The sequence below is a fragment of the Homarus americanus genome, unplaced genomic scaffold (genome assembly GCF_018991925.1).
Source record: "Homarus americanus isolate GMGI-L3 unplaced genomic scaffold, GMGI_Hamer_2.0 scaffold57980, whole genome shotgun sequence".
In the NCBI taxonomy this organism is placed as follows: Eukaryota; Metazoa; Arthropoda; class Malacostraca; order Decapoda; family Nephropidae; genus Homarus; species Homarus americanus.
In genome coordinates, this window is record NW_024716703.1 from 23,461,651 (window position 1) to 23,489,366 (window position 27,716).

The 27,716-nt window shown below is 36.3% G+C and overlaps 1 protein-coding gene across 3 annotated transcripts; it reads left to right on the forward strand.

Moving 5' to 3' along the window:
* Positions 1 to 5: 5 nt before the first annotated feature.
* Positions 6 to 24,051, forward strand: LOC121858342 (G kinase-anchoring protein 1-like). Of its 3 annotated transcripts, none has more exons than XM_042354746.1 (7): positions 6 to 206; positions 8,599 to 8,751; positions 12,405 to 12,602; positions 12,935 to 13,087; positions 18,561 to 18,701; positions 21,233 to 21,400; positions 22,728 to 24,051. In XM_042354746.1, exons 1-7 carry the CDS (start codon positions 42 to 44, stop codon positions 22,767 to 22,769), a joined length of 1,020 nt encoding a protein of 339 aa, XP_042210680.1. In that variant the 5' UTR covers positions 6 to 41; the 3' UTR covers positions 22,770 to 24,051. The 3 variants fall into 3 exon arrangements, with proteins under 3 accessions (XP_042210680.1, XP_042210681.1, XP_042210682.1); XM_042354748.1 differs by having other exon boundaries at positions 12 to 141; XM_042354747.1 differs by lacking the exon at positions 8,599 to 8,751.
* The last annotated feature ends 3,665 nt before the right edge of the window (positions 24,052 to 27,716 follow it).

Genomic DNA, 27,716 nt, shown 5'->3' on the forward strand with positions numbered 1-27,716 from the left:
ATGTTACCTGCCTCAGCCTCCCTGGGTCTGTCTCTCTCACCATGGCCTCTCGTTTTGCTGTCTTAGATATCGACGTTGACCTGGATGAACGAGCGGGGAAGAAAAAACAGGAGAGAGCGAAGATAAAGAGTGATGAAAATGGTAAAAAAGTTTTAAACAAGCCAAATAATAAGAAGAAAAAGCCTGGGGTAGCAGACGGCCCCACTGTAAGTTCTTAACCCTCTGTGCTAGGTTAACACTATACCCATTTAGTGTTACTTAAATGTATAGTAAAAGGTACTAAGGCACTGGTTAATTTATATTTCAACCAATATAGCTCTCGAGTTGAACCCAACCTAATATACCTAATGTAACCTTAGCTCACCTAACCTACCTAATCTAACCCCTAGTGTGTAAGAGACTTAATTAAGAGTGATGCAACTTGAATGAGGGTGTGATGCCTTTTTCGGTGTCCATCTCTTATCACAGTACCATGCATGGTGATCTACACGGTATTGACACTGAATTATATCTCCGATACTTTACAGATGAAACAAAAACACCGTGAGCACTAAAAATGACAACGGCTGCTGCTTCGTTGTCCAAAATGCGCTGAATAATACGGCAGCTAGCCAATGTACATCTATCTCACACAGACGCCGTCTTTCAACTGGCTGTGAACGCCGATTAGTGCATGAGTATTTTGTCATATCAACACTCACGCTGATTGGCGCACACGACTATGATGTCACATCAAACCATACTGATTGGCCAAATATTATACTTTACTTTTTATTTTTACTTGAAAATTAAAAATTTCCGACGGAAACGTTATAGAATAAATTAATATTTTCGTTCTCTATCTCCGCATATACTGTATGACTCAATATTCAGTTGCCTGGTGTCAACTTTTAAATATTGACCAAGTAATTTGTGAGCGAAATGTCATAGAAGAAATATAGTGGATATTTTGTTGTGACCAGCTAAGTTCCTACGAACGCTATTTTACTGTGAGTGCAGTTTGATTGACTAAGTACTTTTTGTTTAATACGATGGGAAGTTCCACCTACGAAGTTAGATAGGTTTCTTTGGTTGGTTAGATCAGGTTCTATAAGGTTCTACCTTAGTAAATGTTGCCTCTTTTATAATGATAATTTTCCATGCACAACAGAAATATGGTTAGGTATGTTTACAGCTACACAACGATCGACTCATGGCGAAATAAATGCCAAATGCCGCCAGAGTCACGGTCAAATACAGTTCTTGTGTTATTCGCCGGTAATGGACGATTATCCAAATAAAGCACGTTCTGAATAAGGTGGCATTAGTAGGAACTTAGTCACGGCAAAATCTCCACATACTAGAAGAAAAGTATCTTAAAATTGTCTAAGCCATCGGAAAAACATATTGCTCAACTCGAAAGCCATATTGGTTGAAAATGCAATAATACCGAGGTACTTACTGAAGGCAACATTGAGATGGTTGCCTGTATCTGCAATTAATATCCTAAAAAGAGCTACAGACTAACCTTTAATAGCATAACCCAATCAATGTGCACTTCACTGGTGTAATTATCTAAAGAAATTGAGTTATAGATACGGAAGAGGTTGACCATGAAGACTACTAACAAAAATCGGTTGGTATTATTTCACTTGTTGCCACCAAATGAATCTCGGGAACTTTATAGTTGCAATTGGTAATTTGGATAATTTTAAGACACTTCCTCATTGGCATATCTTGCGCAAATTACGTATAAGCGAGATATTTAATATTTTATTATGTATGTTCATACGGGATGGTACACACCCAGAACATTGAACGACTGTGGGGCCCCTCTAGTTTCTGAGATTGGACGGGGGGCTTACCTCAGAAATTATTGATTTGTGCCAGAAATGAAGGTCAAATTCGTTAATAACACATCAAAAACCATTGGAAAAACAGTTTCAAATTCGATTTTGTATAGTGGCAACACGTGAAAATTTACCAATAGGTTTATCCAGGGTATTATTTTAGTTGGTATTACAGGTATTGCAGTTTCAGCCCCAACTTGGTTAGAGCAATTTTGTGGGGGGGTGGGGCGATAACTCAGTAACCACAAATTTGCAATGGAAATGAAGGTAAATTTGGTATGAATGAGACCAAATACTACGGATAAAACAAAAATTTATGGTCGAACTGTAGTTGGGGCTGAAACTGCAAATTTAACTTTTAGTTTCGGTTATCCAGGGAATCTTAAAAATAAAACAATTGGAATCAGTGGTTTAGACAATTTGAAGACTTCTTCTGTAATATTTCCCTCGCAAATGATTACCATATGCCCGGGGCAGATCCCCCAATTAGGAGGTTAGGTCAGGTCATTTGCGAGGGAAACGTCATAGAAGAAAAGTATCTCATAATTGTCAAAATTATTGATTGCCATACAGAAGTTAAATTCCTAAGATTTTCTTGATTACCAAAACTAAAACTTTACCTTTTCTAGTGTATTTTGTGGTGCCTCAAGTGAATGTGACTCCATTTCTGTCGCAAATAAGCCATCATGGAGATTTGACTCCCTAATTACCAGCAACATTGATTGCACAAACTGGGTAGAGCCTTGAAGTAAGAGGAGGTCATGTCTGAGAACAGCACTACCACAAGAAGTTGTTGGATTTTGTTAATTTTTTTCTACAGATGTTCTTATCATTATAGTACTGGTAAGTATTTTAAAAGAGGTGACATTTACTTTTATTCTCTTCTCCAGTGATTGGCCCATTACCCACTTGGGGGGTTGGTCACGTCTCTGTTACACACTGTTGGCAAGTACTGGGCATGCACTGGCTCCTGAATGTATCTGAACCTGCTCCAGTGTTGGTCAAGTCTTTGTATTGAAAGAGCTCACACTCAGTGCCGTTACAACTCACACAAGCAGATTGTTCCAAGAGTTCAAATTCTCACTCTGAAAAAGTTTATCCTCACAGTTTTCTGGACTTGTGGGTGGCTTCTTCAACCTTGAGCTGTGACCCCTTGTGGGGCGAGCGTCCACCAGCTCTAGGTATGGATACTCTATTGAGTAGTGCCATCTGAGAAGTTTATAAACTTCAATTAGGTCTGTAATATAAACTAGGCAGTTGCAGGCATTCTATTCTCTCTGGAGAACTGAGGTGTCGTAGTGTCGGCACCAGTCTGGTGGCCCTCATTTTGGCATTTTCAATCAAATGACAGACGAGTGACAGTCTCTAGCATATGTCAGGGACCAGACAGGACGACAGTACAGTACTCCAAACGGGAACCTGACCTAACCAACCAAAGAAACCAACCTAACTTCTTAGCTTGGGGGAGGGGGAGGGGGGTGCCATTTTAAACAGAAAGTACAGTACATATTTTGATATCTGGTACCAATGAAAGCAACTTTGCTGAAGTGTTATGGTGTAATTTTACATTTTTGTGGATGTGAGAGTGCACTCGGACCGAGCAGGTTAGTTGTAAACAAACAACTGGCTCTGACTTGGCAGATTTTTCAGAGGAGTATTTATGGTAAGTAATCAATTTCTTCACGCACAAAGCACATACAGACATCATTTTATTGCCATATGATCAGTTTTTCACCGTGTTTTACCTTGCAATTTCCCCTCTGTATATATATATTAGCTGCTCCCCGACTTACGACGGGGTTAGGGACCAACATCCAGGTCTTAAGTCGAAATGGTCGTAAGTCGGGAATGCTTAAATAATACATAGAAAATCTAAAATGGGGGGTCTCTTTTTCTTCTCAACACCACAAAACACTCACTTTTAAGCTTGCCAGCCATTTTAAAGTGAATTACAGATGAAAATTTTGTCTTTGTACTGACTTTGGGACTCGAAAATACGTAATTTGACCAAATTTTGATACGACTGAGACAGGTCGTAAGTGCGGGTGGACGTAAGTCGAGTAGGTCATAAGTCGGGGAGGAGCTGTATATATATATATATATCTTGATAAAATCACACGGGAAAATGGAAACAACGGAGCACCCTAGCTTTCGTCTTTATTCAAGACGAAAGCTAGGGTGCTCCGTTGTTTCCATTTTCCCGTGTGATTTTATCAAGATTTATCTTATCCACGTTTTCATTGTGGATTTACATGAAATATATATATATATATATATATATATATATATATATATATATATATATATATATATATATATATATATATATATATATATATATATATATATATATATATATATATATATATATATATATATATATAAATCACTGTAGGTGCGCGTGATCCAGGTATATGCTGATAACCACAAGGAAAAAGAAAACACGAAGTTCCCAAGCGCTTTCGTGTAATTCACATCTTCAGGGGTGAGTACAGACTAGTCTGTACTCACCCCTGAATATATATATATATATATATATATATATATATATATATATATATATATATATATATATATTATATATATATATATATATATATATATATATATATATATATATATATATATATATATATATATATATATATATATATATATATATATATATATATATATATATATACAGTGACCCCTCGTTTAACGAACGCCTCGGTTAACGAAATTTCGGTTAACGAACTGCCTTCCATAAGGATCTTCAATTCGGTTAACGAACAAAAATTCGGTTAACGAATTTCTTACGAACCGACCTCAACATGTTTTCGCTTGCACTGGCCGGGCAACCAGCTTTAGTATCAGTCCACCAATACATTAATCGGCTCTAGGGCATAAATTCCTAACTATTTTAGTAAATATCAAGAAGTTTATACTATTCAATAATTTTAAAAGTTTAATATTCAATTTTTTAGTCATTTTAACAATTACTGAACATAATTGAAGGTAAAGTGACTAGTTTAAAGCGCAGCATCCAGCCTCTTAACACAGCAAACAGGCGTTAGTCTCTCTCTGTTTTCACTGGAGGTAACATCTTGCTTGAGACTCTCTTCAACTAAACGCTTTTTTTCTGTGTTTCCAAGCAAATTATTGGTCATTTTGAAATATATTTTACATATTGACAATATATAATGCAGTACAGTGTTGATTTAAAGAAAATAATCTTGAAATACACCAAGAGAACTAAAATTTTATGGGTGAAATGGTGCCATGGGGTGACTTCTCTTCCACCCCAATGCCTTCTCTTCTTCCTTCTCCTCCACCCCCATTGTAATTCCCATCATCATCATCATCATCCAGGAGCCTTCTACATACACACCTCAAAGTAAGTGAACTTTTCTACCATTTTTGTTGAATTTGGGAAATTTTGGTGAGACTGGAACCAATTACCCAAAAACCCATTGAAACAATGGTTTCGGTTAACGAACTTTTTCGGTTAACGAGCGACCTTCTGGAAGCAGTTGAGTTAGATTAACGAGAATCACTATTATATATATATATATATATATATATATATATATATATATATATATATATATATATATATATATATATACAGTAAATCACTATGAGTCGCGTAGTCTAGGTATATGCTGATAACCACAAGGAAAGAAAACAGAAGTTCCCCAGAAAGCTTTAGGTGTAATTCATCTTCCAGGGGTGAGTACAGCGCTTCTCGTGTTCCTTGATTATACAGTGGGGTATGCTATAACGAACGGATCCTACTACGAATATTCCTATAACGAACGGTTTTACCTATAAAATTGAGAATGCTATAACGAACGAAACTCCTACAACGAACATAATTTATTTATTTATTTATTTTTTCTAATTTATTGTTTTATTATTACAAATATTAATGATATTCTTTATTTCAGGGGTTTAGATGCATATTTATGCACTTTTTACAATTTTTACAATTTTATATTATATTTTTCAGTGTTAAGTGGTTGTATTTGGGGGCCTGGAACGGATTAATCCTATAACAAACGAATGCTATAACGAACAAGGTTCTAGAACCAATTAGATTCGTTATAGCATACCCCACTATATATATATATATATATATATATATATATATATATATATATATATATATATATATATATATATATATATATATATATATAAAACTATATATACTTCATTTTTAGTCCATATAACACGCGGACTTTGAACATATAATCACGGCGCCATCAGCTCGATGAACAGGCTTTGTGTGAAATATAACAGAGTCCAGGACTGCTTTTAGTGTCCTTGTGGGCTAGCCGGTAAGCGTTCCCTAGTCCCACCCAGTTGGTCGAGGGTTCGATTCCTTGCTGGTGGGGTCGTTGATTATATGTTCAAAGTCCGCGTGTTATATGGACTAAAAATGAAGTATATATATGTACCTCGCGTTTCATACCAGCTGGATTCGGTAAAATGCTACTGACACCACATAAGAGGCACGGGCAGTTTCCCAATGAGGTTCACGGCGCCATCAGCTCGATGAACAGGCTTTGTGTGAAATATAACAGAGTCTAGAACTGCTTTTAGTGTCCTTGTGGCCTAGCCGGTAAGCGTTCCCTAGTCACACCCAGTAGGTCGAGGGTTCGATTCCTTGCTGGTGAGGTCGTTGATTATATGTTCAAAGTCCGCGTGTTATATGGACTAAAAATGAAGTATATATATGTACCTCGCGTTTCATACCAGCTGGATTCGGTAAAATGCTACTGACACCACATAAGAGGCACGGGCAGTTTCCCAATGAGGTTCACGGCGCCATCAGCTCGATGAACAGGCTTTGTGTGAAATATAACAGAGTCTAGAACTGCTTTTAGTGTCCTTGTGGCCTAGCCGGTAAGCGTTCCCTAGTCCCACCCAGTAGGTCGAGGGTTCGATTCCTTGCTGGTGAGGTCGTTGATTATATGTTCAAAGTCCGCGTGTTATATGGACTAAAAATGAATATATATATATATATATATATATATATATATATATATATATATATATATATATATATATATATATATATATATATATATATATATATATATATATATATATATATATATATATATATATATATATATTTCTCTCCCTATATAAATATCAAACCGAAGTCCTGTGTTCAGCCTTCTCCGACTCTTAACCGAAATTGATTATAGGCTGTCATCCTGACCTGCCATAAGGTAAAACCTTATTACCACATTGACAAGTTATTGCTGAATATTCATCTGATTATTATCTAACTGTAATGCCAGGAATTTTAGTTTTGATAATACCTGTAGTAAAGGACAGGGATCTGGGTTACCCAGCTACCTAATGAAAAATCTCTGAAGAAGAAAATTTCTTTCTTACCTCAATAATAAACCAACTTGGGTGGAGGAATTCCACTTTTCATGTTGTTATTTCTTTTTACTTTTTCTTGTGAATAAATATGTTTTGTGATTGTAATCCACCCATTGACACCTTGTTTGCATTAGACCTGTTGATAAATGCTTCTGGGCAACTGATCAACCAAATGCCCAGCACCAAATGCTTCCTAGCAATCTTTCCATAGGAACTGAAATGTTAACACCCTAACCAATCCCACGAAACCCTGGAAGACCGGTAGCATTTATGTGTATACAATGGACAACACTGAGAAGTGTTCATGAGCTTTGTCAAACTAATACTGTGGAAATTGCAAATGTTTGTTGTCATTTCTTGGAATATTCTTAACCCTTTGGCTGTGGGAGGTTACCTTAAGCTGAATAAAATTATTAGCGGTAGCCAGAATAAAATGGCAAATGCGGAAAATGCAGCGAAAAGGTTAACATAAAAAGGAACTTACTATTGTCTGTACAAAATTTGTCTGAAGTTGCTGTTTCTTTGTGAGTATGAAATGGAAACATGTTATATTGTATGTATGAAACATTCCTTCTGCCCATGTAAAAATTTTTGGTGTAAGTAAACTTTGCAGCGTTGTTGGGCGTTGTTGTTTTATAGACAAATACAACCGATAACTAATAAAGACTCAAAAATTTGCATAATTCATGAAGCACAGGGGGCAATTAATATTTAGGTTATTGTTCACCCTCCGTGCTTTGCTGCTATCACTCATTTAGCGATAATTTCGCTTTACATAAAGTTTTCAGGAACGCCATCCCATCGTTAAACAAGGGATACCTGTACGGTAATGTAATAGATGTACTAATAAAAAATAGCTTTTATCGCCAGCATAATATGTAAACCACTTTTATTTATTAAAGTAGATGACATCAACGAACATAACCTAGATCAATGAAAACTATTCTGGAATCATTGGGTTAGTTTCATTTGGTTTATTTTGTCTTCATTCAGAAATAGTCTAGACCCAAAGTTTTGACATGAGTGTAGGCAGGTGAGAACACTTAATATTTAAGGATATTGTGTGACTGTCATTCATTCATTCTTTAGTTCTGAAATGACAAGAAGATGCAGTATAAGCAAACTAATTGTAACTTCTTCTTGTATCATGATACTGGATAGCTACACTACAAGTATCACCCAGCTTTTTTGTAAGGAAGCTTAGATTTTTAAACTCAAGGATGTAACATTAATACCTTCATGGTTTCAGAGTTAAGTATGTGTACAGATTTTGTTTGTACAGACCTAGTACAGTACTCTTAACTAAATTTAGCTCAAAGAAATTATTTATTAAGTCCAACAATGTATGCAAATTATTTGTATTAGTGCACGATATATTTCTCAACAGCTGCAGGCCATGGCATTTGGATCCAACAAAGGCAAGAATAAGAAAAAGCCCAATAAACCAGGAGAGGGAGTGGATAAAGATGGTGTTAGTATTAAAACAAATGGACAAGTTAATCCAAGAGTAGACGAAGATTGGCAACGTCGGGATAATGAGGTATATATGTTTATTGGAAATATATCAGTAGTTCTGGTGTGAGTACGCTTTCTTACTGTATGTAAGTTATCTCAATATTGTTCTTGTATGGATAAGTACAGTATGTTTTCCTAGGATAAATATAATGTATCAGTTTAAGTATGTTCACTCCTTGTACAGTATAATTATTCTAACCTTTACAGTATACAAAATATAATTTCTGCTCAGTAACTTCAAAAAGGTTTCACATATTAATATGACATTTGGTATTCGGCTTTATTTCATTTACAGTATATAAAGGCTGAGAATAATAATCAAATTTTCTTTGTTAATACAGGGATGCCTCACTTATCGCAAAGGTTACGGGCATGAAACTCGTTGCGAATATCAAAATTGCGAATAGCGGAGCAATTTCTCCCATAAGAAATAATGTAAATAGGGGGGATACGGGCATCGCGGTGGTCACGGCCGTCAGATTTTAACACTTGTTTTACTCAATACATTAAGGACATAAAATAATTAAAGAAACAAGGTCATAATATCAAATAAACATCAATAACAAACACTTTATTAGGCGTATATGTTTACAAGTACAGTATACTTTACATGTTTGAGTGTTTGATTGTTTATGTGCGTAGGTGTGTGAGGTAAGTTTTAAACGTAGACTGTTAATTTACCTCTGATGTGCTGTGTTGCTTGCTTGCTGAAGTTGGCATTAGGGGAGAGGGTGAAGGTTTACTGGGCTTGAGAGGTGGCTGGGGTCATCAGCCACCTCACTCTCCTCATTGTGTTTTAAGGTGCTGGGTCTGGTCGTCAATCCACGTGCTCAACATCCGCTCCATACTCTCCATCTCAAGCATCATGGAACCTCGTCACCTTCGTAGCCGTCAGTAGTGTTGCAGACCCGGCTATCTCTTTGATCTTGTCGGTGCTTTTAACTATAGAATGCACCGTAGAGGGAGCCAAGCCGTGCACGCTCCCAATCACCGACGTTCCTCCTTCGTGTTCATGTCTTTTTACGATAGCCAATTTCACGTCCAACGTAACTGCCACACGTGATCTCTTAGCAACATTGCTGGGAGATTCAGTAGCTGGTTGCTTAGGCATTGCAAGATCAAACAAAACACACGCCAGCACGTGTGAGACTGAGGCGAGCGAGAGTGTACGGTGGAGGAATATGTACTTACGCTGTCCTACACTACGATAGAGACGCATGGTTCAAAATTTTTGCTCGTAAGAATATGCGAATAAACGGGGCAACCATTGCGAATAGTGGAAATGGGTAACAATAAATTGATTGCAGATAAACGGGATTACGAATACCGAGGTTATGAATAACGGAGTTGGCTTGTACAGTATTTGTCATTCATTACAAGGGTTTCTCAGCTGCCCAAAATTACTGGATTTGTCAATTTTTGCAGAGAATTGAAAATATTGAAACATAAATACAGTAAAATTATAATAGAAATATAATATTTCTGGTCATGTATTTTTTCTCTCTTTTATACCCGCTAATTTTAACTGCACATGATCAAGAAAAATACACATTGGCATCATGTCCATTAGTGACTCTTTCAGTGCAGTGTTGCCGTTTCACACCTTTTTCATCTATTACGCAGACTAATTTATGGTGGGAAATACAGAGTGGGAGCTGCAGTCTGAAGTATTTAGACTAGATACTCTGCATGTTTTTAAATCGATTACAGTATTTGGTTAGTATTAGCCACTATTTTCTCTAAAATTCAATTTGTCATCCATTCACTTTTAGCCTCGTTCCTCTCACATCCTATAAGTTTTTCTCAATCTCCAACATTACTTTCTTTGTAATTATTAAATTGTTGTCTGGTCCTTGTTAAACATATTAAATTGTTGTCTGGTCCTTGTTAAACAAAGTCACCCTCTAGCAATGCTGAAAATCTATTTTTGGTTTCAGTTTCATATTTCTACCCCTGTCTGTGTTTGATCTTACCGAAATCCTATTTGAGTTTGTCCATGGGACATGATATGACCCACAATCTGCCCCTGGATAGTTTTTGGTTCAGTGTATTGAATTTCTGAATCTTTCCTGAAGTAAAATATAATCTGTTTGATTCCTGACAACGTTGCTTACATTGTCCTGGGACGAGACCCATGTACTGTATGGAAATGCCTAGGGTGTTGGTCAAACCATGTACGTACAGTATTTGCAATTGTCATCTTGTTTTCCTTAAAAAAGTCAATTAATATTTCTCCTCTTTTGTTTGTTAAAAAAGTGTTTTGAAATGATGAAATTTGTATTGGAGTAGAAAAAGTGGTGTTTTACGATTTTTTAAATTTATTGTACTCCTCTTTGGCTGTTTTACTGATGTATTTATAGTACTGGAGCATATCCTCATTGCTTTCATTGTAAAAACATTAAATATAACTTTTGTTTCATTTTTTTTAGAGAAGCATTAAATATTTTTTATACCTATGCTGTATGTTTTATTAAATCAGTTTTAAAGGTATAATAAATAAATATTGAACAAAAACATAGTTTCTCCCCCATCAAAAATTGTCAGCACAAATGTGTTCATCGTGTGGATACTGTGGCCATATCATGTGTTCTGACTCGGATGACAATGTACCGTAATGTGTATAGTAAACATATGTACAATATTACTAATTATGTATTACAAAGTAAATAAGAAAAATAATTAGATACTTTTAAAATAAAATAATGTATTGGTTATGAAAAAAAGTAATAAATAAATAAAGCTAAACTTAAGTTATCATGATGGACAAATAAAATGAGACCAATGTTGGATGCAACTTACTTGACCTTGACTGTATATCGAACAGGTTCCACAACATATGCACTAAACATTCACATCATCTCCAATAAACATTCACATCATCACCACTAAACATTCACATCATCTCCACTAAACATCCACATTACCTATACTAACATCCACACTACCTCCACTAATCATCCACACCAAATCCACTACAGACCCACTTCACCTCCACTACACATCCACGTACGTACATCAGGACTCGGAAACCTTTAAGAACCTTTGTGCATGACTTGGGAAGACTTGCGTTTGTCTCGCCTGCCAATTATGGATGTTCTCCGATATGGATGGAAAAGTTTTCGAGATATATGGGCCTGAGTTGCGAGGGTGTACTGTATAAGTTTACTGGTATATACAGTACAGTATTACTTTACTATTAAACAATGTGTATTTGGTCAAACTTTCTTACAAGTGCACAATTGGTTTGGCATTTAAATAGGAAATGCAGGTATACAGTTCATCATGTATATAGACAATGCAAGTACAGTATACATTGTACAGTTGCGCAAAAAAAATTGTGGTCCACCCAAGGTGGAGGGTATGAAGACCCGTCCCATCCTTACTGGACTGCGAGTCAGTACTGTACATAGACTGTGAAGGTATACAATTTACAATATACACTCACTAAAAATGTATTCTGCACCCTTGGCTCTGAAACCATCCGCAATGATCACTGCGACAGAAGCCGTAATGAGTGTTATCAGATTTCTTGGTAATGTGTCATATTGTATAACCCCGTAAAGGTGCAGAATACAGGTAGCCTTTTAGTGAGTGTACCTAGACAGTGCAGAGAAACATCAAGGCAATTCGACTAAGGATAGATAGCCAACAAAGCCATCAGATTTTTTTTTTTTTCAGTTTATTCGTGATGAAAATGAGCGCAGCCTTCGAGAAGCTTTGATGTTGTCCAAACTTGATTTTGAGGAGAAAAAAGTATTTTATGCAAAGATGAAGAAAGAACAGCAAGATGAAACAAAAGGAGGAAAAGTAAAAAAGAAGAAAGATAAGCCTGTGACAATGTCTTTAGATCAGTTCAACAGCCTCCGCCCAGACCAGGTATTTTAACTTGCTGATCCTTAGACACAGTCCTGAGATTTGTTCAACAGACTTTGCCCTAATTATGAAACTATTTGTTCATTTATATTTTGTGAGGTGGCCTGTTTAGATCAAATAAACATTATTTGCAGTTTGGGATTCAGCCAGAATGGATATTGTAGGCATTGACTGCAAATAACAGCACTGATACAAGAGAATTTTACGTTTTGTAATTTGTGTTCTTTAAACTAACCCCTGCAATAATGTACAAGGTACTTTCCTATGGTTGTACCCTAATTTGTAATGCATATACAGTACCTTTATACTTTTGTAATTATTTTTGTTTTTGGTAGTTGACAGGGAAACATGAACCAGATCAACAAGAACCTCAAAGCCAGGGGGATCTGCCAGATGAAGAAACATTTTTTGAAGACATTGATGAAGCAGCTCGAAAAACTCTGGAGAGAGAAAGTAGACATGAAAACTATAAAGCAACAGCTGGTCAGGTAATGTCAATTCTTCAACCTTCCTTTAAATAATGGAAATTAATTTTGCCCTCTGATGTGTTTTACACACAATAAAAAACTATTTTTCAGTTTTGTGTTAGACATTGAGACACAACAGATAAAGGATTTTGACAACCCTACTTAGACAATAGGATCTATGATGTGGGTTGCTCCCTGCCCATCTCTCCCCCAAGATTCCTTTAACCCTTCTTTATGGATTTTAACCATAATTCTCATATAATTTAGGTTCATTTGGTAAGAAGTTGGTAAAATATATTCCTAAAATAATCAGTTTTCCTGAAAAAAGAATCCCACACTGAATACCATGAGTCATTTCATACTCATTTGTTTACGAAGAGCATACAGCTGATTGGTTTACAACACTTAGTAAATTAGTACAGTACAGTACAGTACAGTTGTGTATCCATCATCACTTAATAAATACTATTGCAGTGTGTTTATCACCACTAAATAAATAATATTGTATTGTATTTATTATCACTTAATAAGTAATATTGTCGTGTACAATATTGTGTATCTGCATATACCCTGGTTTATTCATTAATTATTTGCTTAAGTGTACAAGTAGCCAAGCTGAGTCATCATATAACACTCAAAGGTGGTAAATAATGTTGTTAGGAAGGTATCTTCATATAAAATATTATACAGTATGATATTGTGACCCCTGTTGTAAGCTGGCCTGCTGAAAGTTATCATACAAATGCATCTTGAGTAAATAACCTTCTGATACAGCTTAAACTTTTATTTTCAAGTCATATTACAAATTACATGTAGTATTGTATTTTTTCTCTATTACTGAAGATGTTATTTTAATCATGATGAACTATAAACCATAAGAGGCCATTCATATGAGAATATGATATACTGACTCAATAGATAAATAAACCTGACGAATGTGGCAACACTGGATCAACCTCAGCCTGCTTACATACTCAAGTGTCTTAGTTCTCAATAGGTCTATAGCAAACCTGATTAGACCACTGTACAGTATTCAGTAAGTGTGGTTCTTTTCATGAGATTTATTTGTTAATCTTCACCATTTCTTAAAACTTTTTTTTTCTGGTGACCAGAGCACCTCAGAGTCCGAAAAAAGCGAATTCCGACATATTGAAGTCCGATTTATCGAGGTTTTACTGTCCTGTATTATTATTATTATTATTATTATTATTATTATTATTATTATTATTATTAGGCATTTATGAGTATATTTAGTAGCATAAAAGGAGAGAAAATCTTATGTATCAAGCTGTTGTTTAATGAAAGATTCCAGGCAATCCCTTTACTAAAATATAACTCCTGCTCATCATTATAATTTTATGCCATTTTAACACTTTTATGGGTTAGCCACTATTACCTTTTTTCTTTTTTCTCTTTTATGGGGGGATTGGCCCAGCCAGGCACAGGTCAACGACCCACATCTGGGCCTAGGGGGGCGGAAAAAAAACGAATAGAAAGAAATTAAAAATAGAAAAGGAAAAGGTTATATTAATCTACACCGCGAAGATGCCAGAAAACCAGCTTTTTAAAGTGAGACAGATTGTATGAGTATGGAAACAGAAGAAGGTAGAGCATTCCACAGTTTGGCTGTGTGAGGAAAGAAGGAGGTACTATGACGGGTTATTCTAGTGTGACCGACATCCACAGAGAAATGGTGGGCACTGTGGGCAAGACGTATTTTATGAGCCCACGGCCTTGCCGGCTGTACACAGGATGCCAAATCCACCTAACATTGCCCGTTAAAGTACCTGTAAAAGAAAGAGAGTGAAACAACATTGCGGCGAAGAGAAAGGGAAGAAAGATTGCCAACTAAAGGAGGAGAGTTATTCAGACAAAATGCCTTTGATTCCACCCTAACTAGCAGTTGGACAGAAGAAGACCCACCCCAGATATGAGAGCAGTACTCCAAGTTAGGACACATGAATCCCTTATATACTTGAAGCAACCACTCAGGAGTGAAGTAGCTACGGCATCTGTACAGCATTCCCAACTTTCGGGAGGCAGCTTTAACAGTGTTGAGGATGTGTGGCTTCCATGACATATTAGAGAAAATGGTGAGGCCTAGCATATCTATTTTAGAATTTGGCAGAATGATAGCATTCTGAAATGTGATTGGTGGGAGATCATCTAATTTGGAAAGTGTAATTGGTAAATACTGTACTGAGTTTCATTGCTATTGAATTTTACCAAGTTTCTACCTCCCCATTCGGAGGTGCTGCACAGATCCGCATTGATAGATGTAATGATATCGGCTCCAGAAACAGATCTAGTTTGAGAGTTAGGGGGAAGGGGAAAATGTGAAGTAGAGTGAAGAGTAGAATCATCAGCGTAAGAATGGATAGAATTAGTTGTGGTGTGAAGTGAATCATTGATAAAAAGAAGGAAGAGAGTAGGTGAAAGAACAGAACCCTGTGGGACACCACTATTGGTAGAGAAAGAGCGAGAGATCAATCCCTCGACTACAACTGCCATGGATCAGTTCTTGAGGAAGCTGGAAATTAGAAAACATAGTGGGGGAGAGAAACCATAAGAGGGAAGTTTAGAAAGCAAAGACTTGTGCCATACCTTGTCAAATGCTTTGGAGATGTCAGGGGCCACGACGGAAGTTTCCCCATAATCCCTAAGAGAGGATGACCTAAGATGGGTGCAGTAGGAGAGCAGACCACTAGTAGATCTCGCCTGACGAAAGCCATACTGGTGATCCGACAAAAGAAAATGGCATTCAAGGTTACGGAGAAAATGGGAGTTTAAGATAGTTCCGAAAGTCTTAAGAGACAGATGAAGTTAGGATAATGGGGCACGGGGGCCAGAGCTTCAGAACACGAGGGGTTATTCCGTCCGGTCCATGCGTCTTATTCACATCCAACCTGGATAACACACCAGCAACCCTCCGAGTGGAGATTATAGGAAAGTGCAGAAGTTCAATGGGAGGGTTAGAGTTGGAATCGTCTCAGGTGGAATTAGAAGAGAATACGGTGCCAAAGAGATTGGCTCTGTTAGGGGGAGAGTTGGCTATAAAGTTATCAGGTCGGAAGAGAGGAGGAAAAGGAGGAGTGCAGAAGTTATTACAGATGCTTTTGGTTGAGAACCAGAAGGATTTACTAGAGGAATAATTAGTCAGGACAGTGGTCTTTCTTTTCATAAATTCCGCTTGGCCCTACGAATAATAGCCTTACAGCGATTCCTAGAAGTAATGAAAGAGGAGTGGGTAATAGGAGGAGATAGTTTCACAGCTTGATTACCCTATCTCTCTCCCTGCATGCAAGAGAGCAGGAGCAATTAAACCATGATTGTAAAGAGTTATAAAGGTTGTAGTTGGAGACTTGAAAAGGTATGGGTGAAGCTGCTTTGGTCAGTTGAAGTTCGGAGAGTAGTAAGAGGTCGGGGGAAGAGGTTAATAGATGGTGCTACACAGAAGGAAAATTCGATCTCAGGCCGCGAATGTTGGAAAAATGAAGTGTGAAAAAAGCCGATCCCCCAGCAACCGCGGTGGCGTCAATTGAGGCCCCAGTAGTTTGATGATGATCATGTCGGCCCTGGGGTCCACAACCTTCCCAACCATTGAGACCCAGCCGAGAATGCCCCGCTTCAATATTAATATCAACTAACCTCATTGGAGAATAAAATAGAATGAATAGAGCAAATCAAGAGTGAAAAGGTTATATTAATTGTGTTGTCAATAGTAAGAGAGACAATTGAGACCCTGCAATTGTTTATAAATGTGGCAGAAAGAAAGATCAGCAACCTGGGATTTGGTCACAATTTTCGTGATGCCATATGGTAGCAGGATCTACCATTAGACAACACATTATGCTTCCAATAACTTCCCAGGCACCTGATGGCAGCTCTCCATGCTGCACATTCTCTTGCAGTCTCTCTTTTAAGATTCTTACTCTAATGTCATTCTTGGCCTACCCCTGGCTCTCCTCCCCCTTCACATTTAGGCTCATGTTGGTCTCATCCATTACCTCCTAATGCGCAAACCATTTCAGCCTGCCTCTACACTGGGCTTTGCCAATGATTTCATTACCCAGTCGCCCTCTTAGCTCTAAATAAGGTTTCCTATCTTTCAGTCTCACATTACACCTCCACCTAATCATTCTCATTTCAGGTCCCCTTTTAACTGCCCATGTTTCACTGCCATACAATATCTCACTCCTCACACCAGCTGCATACATTCTTACTTTCACTCAGTGTTGCTACAATAAAACCCAAGTTATCCAGAGTCAGGGTAACCGGCAGATTCCACTAACCAGCACCAAAATTAAATGAGAAAAATAAAAATTCCTCCAAAATCAGCTAGAATCGTAAGTTTGAATTCCACATGTAATGGGGGTGAACTGCCATATTTATTGCTATGATCAACAATAAAATTGATATATAGCATTTCATAAAATACAATATGTAGTATATATTTTATGTACAAAAAATATCTTTCCACACTCAAACCATCCTTTTGGGCAATGCAACACAATTCAACCGGACAGTCACGCATCTGACTTTGAGACGTGTGTGTGTGTGTTGCATGCGTGCGTGTGTGTTTGTGTCACCTGGCAGCCACCCGGTGCACTACAGTACTAAACTGTTCTATGGTGATGCAACAAGGCGGAGTTCATGTCGTTCAACAATTATCAGTGTTGTTACTTATCATCGGTATTTTTTTCTTTTACCTTACAGGCAGAGAACATCATTAACGTTCACATTGTACACTGTTTTGGTGACTGTGAAGTGATTTTGTATTTATTTTTGGTAACTGTAAAGTGCATTGGCTCTTATTGTCAACATGATGTGAGGAGTGGTGGCCACTATCATTGTTTTTACGTTTTGTGACATTATTTCACTGTTTTTTGTGACTGAAGTGAGCAGTATTCTTAATGATGAGGTGAGTGTTGTTTAATTGTTTTATGTCTATTATTAGTGTAGGAATTTATTTTTTCTGTGATACATGTGAGTTGGACTGGCTGGGAACATATCCCATTGAACCCAATGTTACAATGCTCCGCTCTATGATATTTCACATAGCAATGGGTTTTTTTAGGAAGTTACCCCATTGTAAATAGGGGGATACCTGTATGCTGATAGGTTGTCTGTCCATCCATTTATCATTTTGATAGCAAATGAGTTTTTTTATTGTATTTTATTTTCAGATCTGATACAACTAGAATAATTCTATGATTCCTCATTCTTTGCATTTGGACACAGTTCAGTGATTTTATAATAATTTCTTGTGAGGTTTCTAATAATTTTATATGTATAAAAGAGCAAGGGAGGTAAGAAATTTGTTTCTTACTAATGAAAGGGTATCATCTCACAGAAAACCATCAAAATATCTCTAGATAATATTTGTGGAATCTTTAGTGATGACAGTGTTCATCTATACAATGTATGTACAAAATTTTAGGAATTAAATATATACCAGTAAAATAAAATCTTATTGGTTTCTGTTTCATCACAGTACAATCAAGAAGTTCGTGTTTCTCAATATGAAGCCGAGCTAGAAAAGCGAGACTTTGAAATTCAGGCCCTAAGACTAGAAGTGGAATCCCTGAAGGGTGAACTAAAGTTAGTTAAAGGCAGGAATAAAAAACTTTGTGAGGTAAGTGTTTGTGTATTTTTCTTCAAGAGACGAAGATTTTTTTTAATACAGGCATCCCCTGCATCACTGAATGAATGCATTCTTCAAATTTGTCTAATTTTAAATTCTCTAATGCCAAACTAATTTTCTCATTGAAACCCATTATATATGCATTCCTATGGAAAAAAATTCAGCCAAAAGACTTAAAAGAAAATAGTTAAAAAACAAAACAAAAACATTTTAAACACCTTACATGTGAAAAATTTAATATTTTATGAATTACAGTACAGTGACCCCTCGGTTAACGAACTCAATCCGTTCCAGAAGGTCGTTCGTTAACCGAAACCATTGTTTCATTGGGTTTTTGGGTAATTGGTTCCAGCTCACCGAAAATTTCCTAAATTCAACAAAAATGGTAGAAAAGTTCACTTACTTTGAGGTGTGTATGTAGAAGGCTCCTGGATGATGATGATGATGATGATGATGTCCATTTGAAGTGGGAGGTGGAGGAGAAGGAAGAAGAGAAGGCATTGGGGTGGAAGAGAAGTCACCCCATGGCACCATTTCACCCATAAAATTTTAGTTCTCTTGGAGTATTTCAAGATTATTTTCTTTAAATCAACACTGCACTACATTATATATTGTCAATATGTAAAATATATTTCAAAATGACCAATAATTTGCTTGGAAACAGAAAAAAAGCATTTAGTTGAAGAGAGTCTCAAGCAAGATGTTACCTCCAGTGAAAACAGAGAGAGACTAACGCCTGTGTGCTGTGTTAAGAGGCTGGATGCCGCGCATGAAACTAGTCACTTTACCTTCAATTATGTTCAATAATTGTTAAAATTACTAAAAAATTGAATATTAAACTTTTAAAATTATTGAATAGTATAAACTTCTTGACATTTACTAAAATAGTAAGGAATTTAAGCCCTAGAACCGATTAGTGTATTGGCGGACTGATACTAAAGCTGGTTGCCCGGTCAGTGCAAGCGAAAACATGTTGAGGTCGGTTCGTAAGAAATTCGTTAACCGAATTGAAGATCCTTATGGAAGGCAGTTCGTTAACCGAAATTTCGTTAACCGAGGCGTTCGTTAAACGAGGGGTCACTGTACAGTATTACATGCTAACTCATATGATAGCTTGGAATCTTTGCAAGATAGTGATTAATTTGAGTATAAACATCACATAGTTTGCACAAGATATAAATATTTTAGTCCTTAGCTTAGTACTGTACAAGTACATGGCTTTTTCATGGAGGAAAGTCTGTATAACTAATCCCAGTGGTCAGGACATTATGGCATTGAATGATACAGAGTATTTAAAATAAATTCTTTGTTTAGTTCTGTACAAATATGCAAATTCCCATATAGTGAATGGTATTGGTATAAAGCGATGGTCCAGTGTACAGTGCACTAAACATGTGCCATAGCACTAACACATTGTCATAAAGAGGTCCAATAATCCTGGGTTAGAATTATGCTGATGTAAGTTGTAATGGTACCAATAATAGTACATTTTATGCATTAGTTTGCCTTTTTTAAACCTCAGTTTCGATGGTTTGGAATTTTCGGTAATCCGGAACCGATCTGTCCCAAGCTTCCTGTATTTGCAAGGTCCAACCTGTATTAAAACTTAAAGAGTATATGAATGATAGAAGTCAAACTGCCACTTTTTGTGATCTTTTATTGAAGTACAAGGGGCCCCCCCCAAATTCGCGGGGGTTAGGTTCTCAAAATGGCCGTGAATTGCCAAATCTGTGAATAACATATGCTGACCTGGGGGAACATTTTTACTTGTGTACAAAGAAATGTATACTATTATTTATTTTACCTGTATTGTATATATATATATATGTGTGTGTGTGTGTGTGTGTAGACATACACACACACAAAACACATATAAATCAATATGGGAAAATATTATCCCAAATAATCAGAATTTTTTTTTTAAATGTCTCAGTCTACCCTCACATTTTTAATAAAAAAAAGTTCTGATTATTTGTGAGAGTATTTTCCCATTATTATTTATTTGTAGGCGTTTTGTGTATGTGTGTCTTCACACACACACATACAGTATTTACAATACAGGTAAAGGAAATTACGTTATGTAGAACGAATGGCTCCCTGCCCCAGCCATGAAAATGCATGCAACTTTAAAACTACCCACAGACATTCTTGGGTACATCCAGGGTGTCATCCGCTAATAATAGAGGACCGTGAAATAAAAATCCGCGAATTTGGGGAGGCCCCTGTACAGTATTATTTTTTTATTCTCTAGTCTTTGACTTTGTAGTGTTTTGAGCACTAGTGAATTCTTTAGAAGAATTGGTGCTTTTGAGAAACAAAAGGGAACAAAGTGCAAAAACTCAGGTTATATTTTGTGGGAGTACAAGTTACATTAGCAGATTTTTCACTTGCCTTCCAGCTTTAGGTTACATCACAGATGGCTTAACAAAGATTTTGAGAAAATTTCTTGACAAATATAGTTCAAAATTGGCTTGGTTCCTAGCATGATGAAAAATGCATTAATAGTATTATTTCTACTACAGGTGATATGCTCTGCTGAAATGAAGAGCAAGGCTGAGTTAGTAGTGGAACTGGAGAAAATGACCAAAGTAAGGGAAGAACTCACACAAGAAATGTCAAACCTCTCAGCCCAGGTAGAACAGGAGAGATCAAAGGTTAACCAACTCAGCCTTGATCTAAAAAAGACACACGTAAGTGGCTTATTTGTTTTAACGAATACATTATTACTGTTTTAACATCTATATTCCAAGTCATAATTTTTCTGTTTAATACAGTTAATCCAGATTATTATTTAACCCTTTTGGTAGAAAAGTTGATTCTGTTGATTGTAAAACTATGATCCAAATTATTTAACCCTTTTGGTAGAAAAGTTGATTCTGTCGATTGTAAAAGTTAATAAGTTAAATGAGAACATGTATGGAGGTCACTGTGAAGTTTTTCCTCAGTACGGGTGATTAGGGCCAGGGTAGAGGGTATTGTAATCAAATTCTCTCCTTCACTATAAGGGTAGATGAGAATGGGCAGAGGAGACAGATAAACATCAGTGATTTGTTGGTAAGAGAGCCATGAGTTCGCCTGGAAGTTGAATTTTGGCTCTCACCAACCGAGTCATGGGTACTTGACATTGAGGTCACCATGACTCAGGTGGGTGAAGGGGTAATATGGTATGGAAGTGGAAGGAGGCACATAGTCATTGACATTATTGAGGGATATACCTTTCAGTGTAATTGTGATGTTGTGTATACAAGTATTGGCAATTGAAGCATCAAAGGTTAGGTTCAGAGGGTGGCAGGGAACTTCCTTTTTTATGTAGATAAATAATCCACGTGCATGTCCTTGCTGTAATTCAAAAGACCATAGAACAGGAGTAGAGGGACACTCAGTGCAGCTGCTAAATGTGAAGGTTCTGGCAGTGCACCACTTTTCTTGAAGGTATGGCACACCATCATCCACTATGTAGACATAAGTTTTGAGTGAAGCAAACTTGTTTTGTATGCTGTTGATGTTCCAGTTATATAAGTACCTGCAGTCCTTCAGGAGGGCTAGCTATGGCGGGTTGTTTTTGCTGGGTTCAGGTGAGGGTTCCAGGTGTCAGCATGTTAGAGGTGAAAGTGTTGGCTGAGGGTATGTATCCTTGGCCCAGGAGGGGGCACTGGTGAAGCTAGGACCAAGGCACGCCCTATTGTACTCAGTGTGATTAATGGTGTATATAGGAACTGGGCACCAGGGGACTGCTGAAATGCCATGTATGGGAGTGGGAACCCAACTTCCAGAATGAAAGTGTGTCCCCCTTATATATATATGTTATAAATTCAGATATAGGCATTATATTCACCTCATTTAGGTTGAGTCTTCATGTGATAAAGCAGTATAAATGTCATCCATCCATAACCAACAGTACTACTAGAACTACGGATGCTGAGCTATGTTACTTTACTTCTTGAGCTGCCCTCAAAAAGAGATGTCTTCTATAGGATAGTAAATTGTATGACCTCAAGTGTTGTGTTTGTATTTCAGGGTAAAAAGAAGCAAAATGCAGAAGCAGCTAACAAGGACTAAAGCCAATTTTTTCTGGAATTAATATTTTACAGTGCAGTGGAAATTACAGTTGAATTCACTCTTCCAATAAATGTTAACGAGATGTCTTTGCAATGTGATATCAACACATTGAAGAGTGGTGAAGAAAATTTAACAACCATAGTTGAGGTATAGTTAAGAAGTACAAATAATGTTAGAACACTTGACTAGATAATTGTCTGGGATTAAATATGAGTAAGATTTATATTTTATGAAGAAAATTCAAAACCCGCTGTTCAATATTCAAATAAGAGAATGTTAAGCAGATGATAATCAAATTTGTGTATGCTGTATAAAATGATATATTTTCAGATGTATTGTCAGACTAGCTGTTTCATTTCATCTCTATTCAGTTGTTAAATACTGTATGTGGAAAATTTAAGTTCTTTTGTAAACTTTACAACAGAATTATGGACAGTAGATTATTATAATTTTCTTTTATATTCTAAGTTTTTTATGTTGGGTAAGATTTTATATTTCTTACTTACACTATATTACCAAAGTATAAATGGGATCTGAAATACTGTACTTCATGAGTCCATGTTAAATCCCATCAAGAAATGTATATTTTTATTTCTATTATTGTTTTATAACACTGGATTTCATATTCATGATTTTTTTCCAGTAATTGTCTGCACAATCATATTATGACTAGCTACTGTATATTCTGTGAATGGGAAGGAAAATAATGTGTCATTTGCTTAGATCTGTGAAGATGTTTGATAAAGATATGGACAGATTTTTTTTTACTCCAAGAAAGGTGAGAGTGAGGGCTTTGTGTGAATCATTCACTTAATCAGTCACTTGGAAACTTGACTGACATGCAAAATATTGGCTAACTTATTTGTACTCAATTTATTCTTCCCTGATACTGGTAATTCAACTCTGATCAGTCCTAAAATCAGTTGTCAAAGAATGAAAATCTGCTCTTGGGTGTCATATGTTAACATAACACTGATGGAATTTTTTAACTGCTTTATTAATTATCCCCTCCAGCTCTTGGTGAAATACTATTAAAAAATTCTTGCTGATTAAATCTATACTATGCAGTCACTCTGATAGCTTTAGTAATAATTTAAGTTCAAAATTTAAATGATAAAGAGAGTACAAGTGTGTCCAGAAATCTAATAACATTTTCGTAAATGTAGCCAGCAATTGATGAATCAGTAAAAATGTTAATACAGTATTGTCACAGAGATTGGAGATGTGTCTTGTGTTCATTGTAAAGGAGGTTCTCACTAATTATATTTATTATCTGACTGTGTATGGTACATTTTTGGCCTTTGAGTTAATTTGCATGTGCCTTGTCCAGTCATCTGACGGAACACCTCATAAGAGAGAGCCTGTCTTTTCCTTGGGGCTGGCTATACAGAATGTATTCTGAGGCAAGGACAAACAATTTAGATAAATATAAATGCTGTAGACAGTCACTCATCTTGTCAAACCATGGTATTTGAAGCAAGTTTTGACCTTTATCTGATGCCTGCTTTCAAAACCATTGAGTCAAAAGGTATGTTGGGACAAACCATAAACTAATTCACTTTTATTGAACCTCTCATTCATGAACTTTAGCGGACTTCAATCTTCAGGTTTTTCCCTGCCTCAAGCTGTCAACAAGTGTTGCCTTCCTTCCTTTACTAAGGAACTTTTAAGGCTAAACTTTCCCATAGTGAAACTTCGGAGCTTCACTCTAAATGGGCAATCAGAATGGGAGAACAATATGAATTTACCCAACTACAGTCAGATTAAGCACTGCCAATCATCCCCCAATCAAGTTGTGTGTTTTGTGGTTCATTTTGGTTAGTCGGCATTTTATATTTCTGAAATTTATATAATTTGGTACGTACAGTATATGGTCTCGGAATTCCGTGTAAAATAACTCCGGAAATGCTGAGTTATATAAAATTATCTGGGAAAATCTCAGCATATTTGGCCACCTGGGAAACCTCATTATCCGCGGTTAATTGAGACTGGAAAAATGACCCTGATAATGAATCCACTTGAAGCTGGGAATTAATCCCATAAGAAATAAAGGAAATAGGTCAAACTGGGACCATGACATTGTACACGACACTCAAAAAAAAAAAATTATATATCTTTTCAAAATTATTTACCTTAGAAACATTTGATAACATTATTCCAGTGGTTCATTGAGACAAAATACTTATTATAATGTTTAAAAAATATATATTTTTAACATTAAAATATTTTTTTTTTTTAGCTTTAAAGGTAGAGATGTTTGGATGATGGAAGTGGATGTTGAGGGATGGAGGATTAGTCGGAGGATGAAATAGAAAAAGGACTAGATGGATTGTCCACTCCCACTCTATTTTGGCCTAATCACTTCTAATTTTACATCTCTACTATAGCTAGTGTGCTTCCTTTTGAGTGCTACACCACCATGTTTGTGTTGGAAACTCATGGCTAGAATAATGGTAAAATAATTCACAACATGCACTAAAAGACAACAAAGGCAGGAGTAAACACACCACAGCACTAGTCTGGACGAAACAAAGCAGGAGACTGGCGTGGGGGACACGTGTGTGCAAGCATGATGCCAGGAAGAGGATGAAATTCAAACGTTTCGGCTAAAAATCCATAGTTTTAAATCCGTAGATTTTATCCGGAGTTTTCAGAATTTTTTGAGTGGTTTTTGAGTGGAATCCACTTAAATCCAGGGACTTTTTACGTGGATGGTCACAAAAAGTTGATCACTTAACTGCGAAACCGCGGATAGTGAATACTCTTAACGAGGACCTCGTGTACTCAATACGTAATAATAATAATAATAAATGGGTTCATTATAAACAGTTTTGAAGTGAAACGATTGATTTAATAACACCAGAGTTAAATGATTTAATGAGTAGAAAGTGAGCCTAATTCAAACAAATTTCAGATTGAACTTAAAAAATAAAAAATAAATGCTCTGGTAAAACAACAAAATTGATACATAGTCCAGTGGTCCCTCGGTTAACGAACACAATTCGTTCCATAGAGTCGTTCGTTAACCGAATCTATTATTTCAAAGGGATATTGGGGAATTGGTTCCAACTCACAGAAAAGTACATACAAAGTATAAACAAAATGCAGTACAGTACACTTACTTTGAGGTGTGCATGTAGAATGATGGACCCATGCTTGATGCAGTAATTTCACCAATAAAATTTTAAGGTCACTAGCTGTAATTAAAGATTATTTAATTTAAATCAACACTGCATTGCACTATATATTATCAATATGTTAACTAAATTTCAGAATGACCAATAATTTTAATATAAAAATGTAAAAATACTCTGTATTCAAGAGACCAACAAACACGATGTTTCCTCCACTGTAAACAAAGTTAAACAGAGAAGCTTTGGCGGGTGAGTCAAGCGGCTGATGGGCGCACAAAAAACTAGTTCCCTGTACTGCATATATTATCAATATGTTTACTAAATTTTAAAATGACTAATAATTTTAATATAAAAAATGCAAAAATATTAAAGAACACAACCTTCTTGATAGTTACTCCACTGGAAATGAATGTAAACATCGAACCGATTACTGTATTGGCGGATTTGCCGATCAGCTGATGCGCACAACAAAGCGTGTTTGTCATAAGAAGTTTGTTAATTGAACTGAAAATCCTTTGGGAGCTAATTCGTTAATTGAACCATTCGTTAACCGAGGGACCACTGTACATCATATAATAGCACATATTTTATGTAAAATATATCTCCTTCCATACGTAAAACATCCTCTGGGTGACGTGACACAGTTCACCTGGGCAGTCACCCAGCTGACTCAGAAACGTGTATGTCTCTGCTGCGGTGTGTATGCCGTGATGTCACATCAGGGGAGGGAGCACGGTTGGGCTCGCAACGTAGTTACATTCCATTACCTCCATACATAAGTTCACTTCACACACACACACCCATGGTCTTCATAATTGTTATTTTATAGTTTTATGTTATATTGACTTTATTTCTTAATTTTCACAACTTTTATATTTTCTTGCCATCTCACAGTCCACCTGATCCTCAGTTTTCCCCTTCTCAGTGAGTCAACCTATTGCTAAACCGAAATTTTAGACGTAATGTTAAGTGAGAAAGGGTGTAAAAAATTTTTTATCGCTAAACCAAGTTAATGTTAAATGAATTAACACTAAACGAGAGTTACCTGTACAGTACAATTATACTGCCATGATAAACGCAGTATAGCTACAGATTATTTTTGGAGGGTTTTACAGTAACTTGAACTCTTACCAAGTTAACTTAGACTTTGGTACATCCTGATATCTTGCTTAGGCTGTCCATGGCTCAAGCTCATCATTCTTTTATTTCATTACAAAAATGGTGTATCCTGTATAATATTTAGTGAATACAAATTTGCTAGAGGGTATAATAGTACTTGAATATTAAACACCGTTGCAAAGTACACTAAAAATGTTTCATAAGGTCACATACAGTTCCTAAGGAGAAAAAAGTACTTATGGAAATGTACTGTAAAAAGTGCTTGATCAGAAATGTACTCCAGAACAAAAGGAAGTGCTCCAAAGATGAAATTATTGTTCTTTGATGAAAATCTGCTCCAAGAATTAAGCCTAAATATATAAGTTAACTAATAAAAGGAAATGAGATCTATAATTTATATATACTGTATACTGTACACACACTCCTTGGGTTACAGGTGGGTTCCATCGCAGGAGGCTATCCATAAGCCAAATTATCTGCAAACCGGAAGTGACCCTTACATAGGCAATCATTGAACACACTTAGTACACATAATGTACTGTATATAATATTGCTATACCTACACAATACAATAATTTTTTATTCATTAAAAAGTAGCAATAGAAACACTAACTACAAAACTAGTGTCTGTATTAATAATTCCATTTATCTTATATCCTGGTGCTGATTTGCTCATCTACACTATAAATAAGTT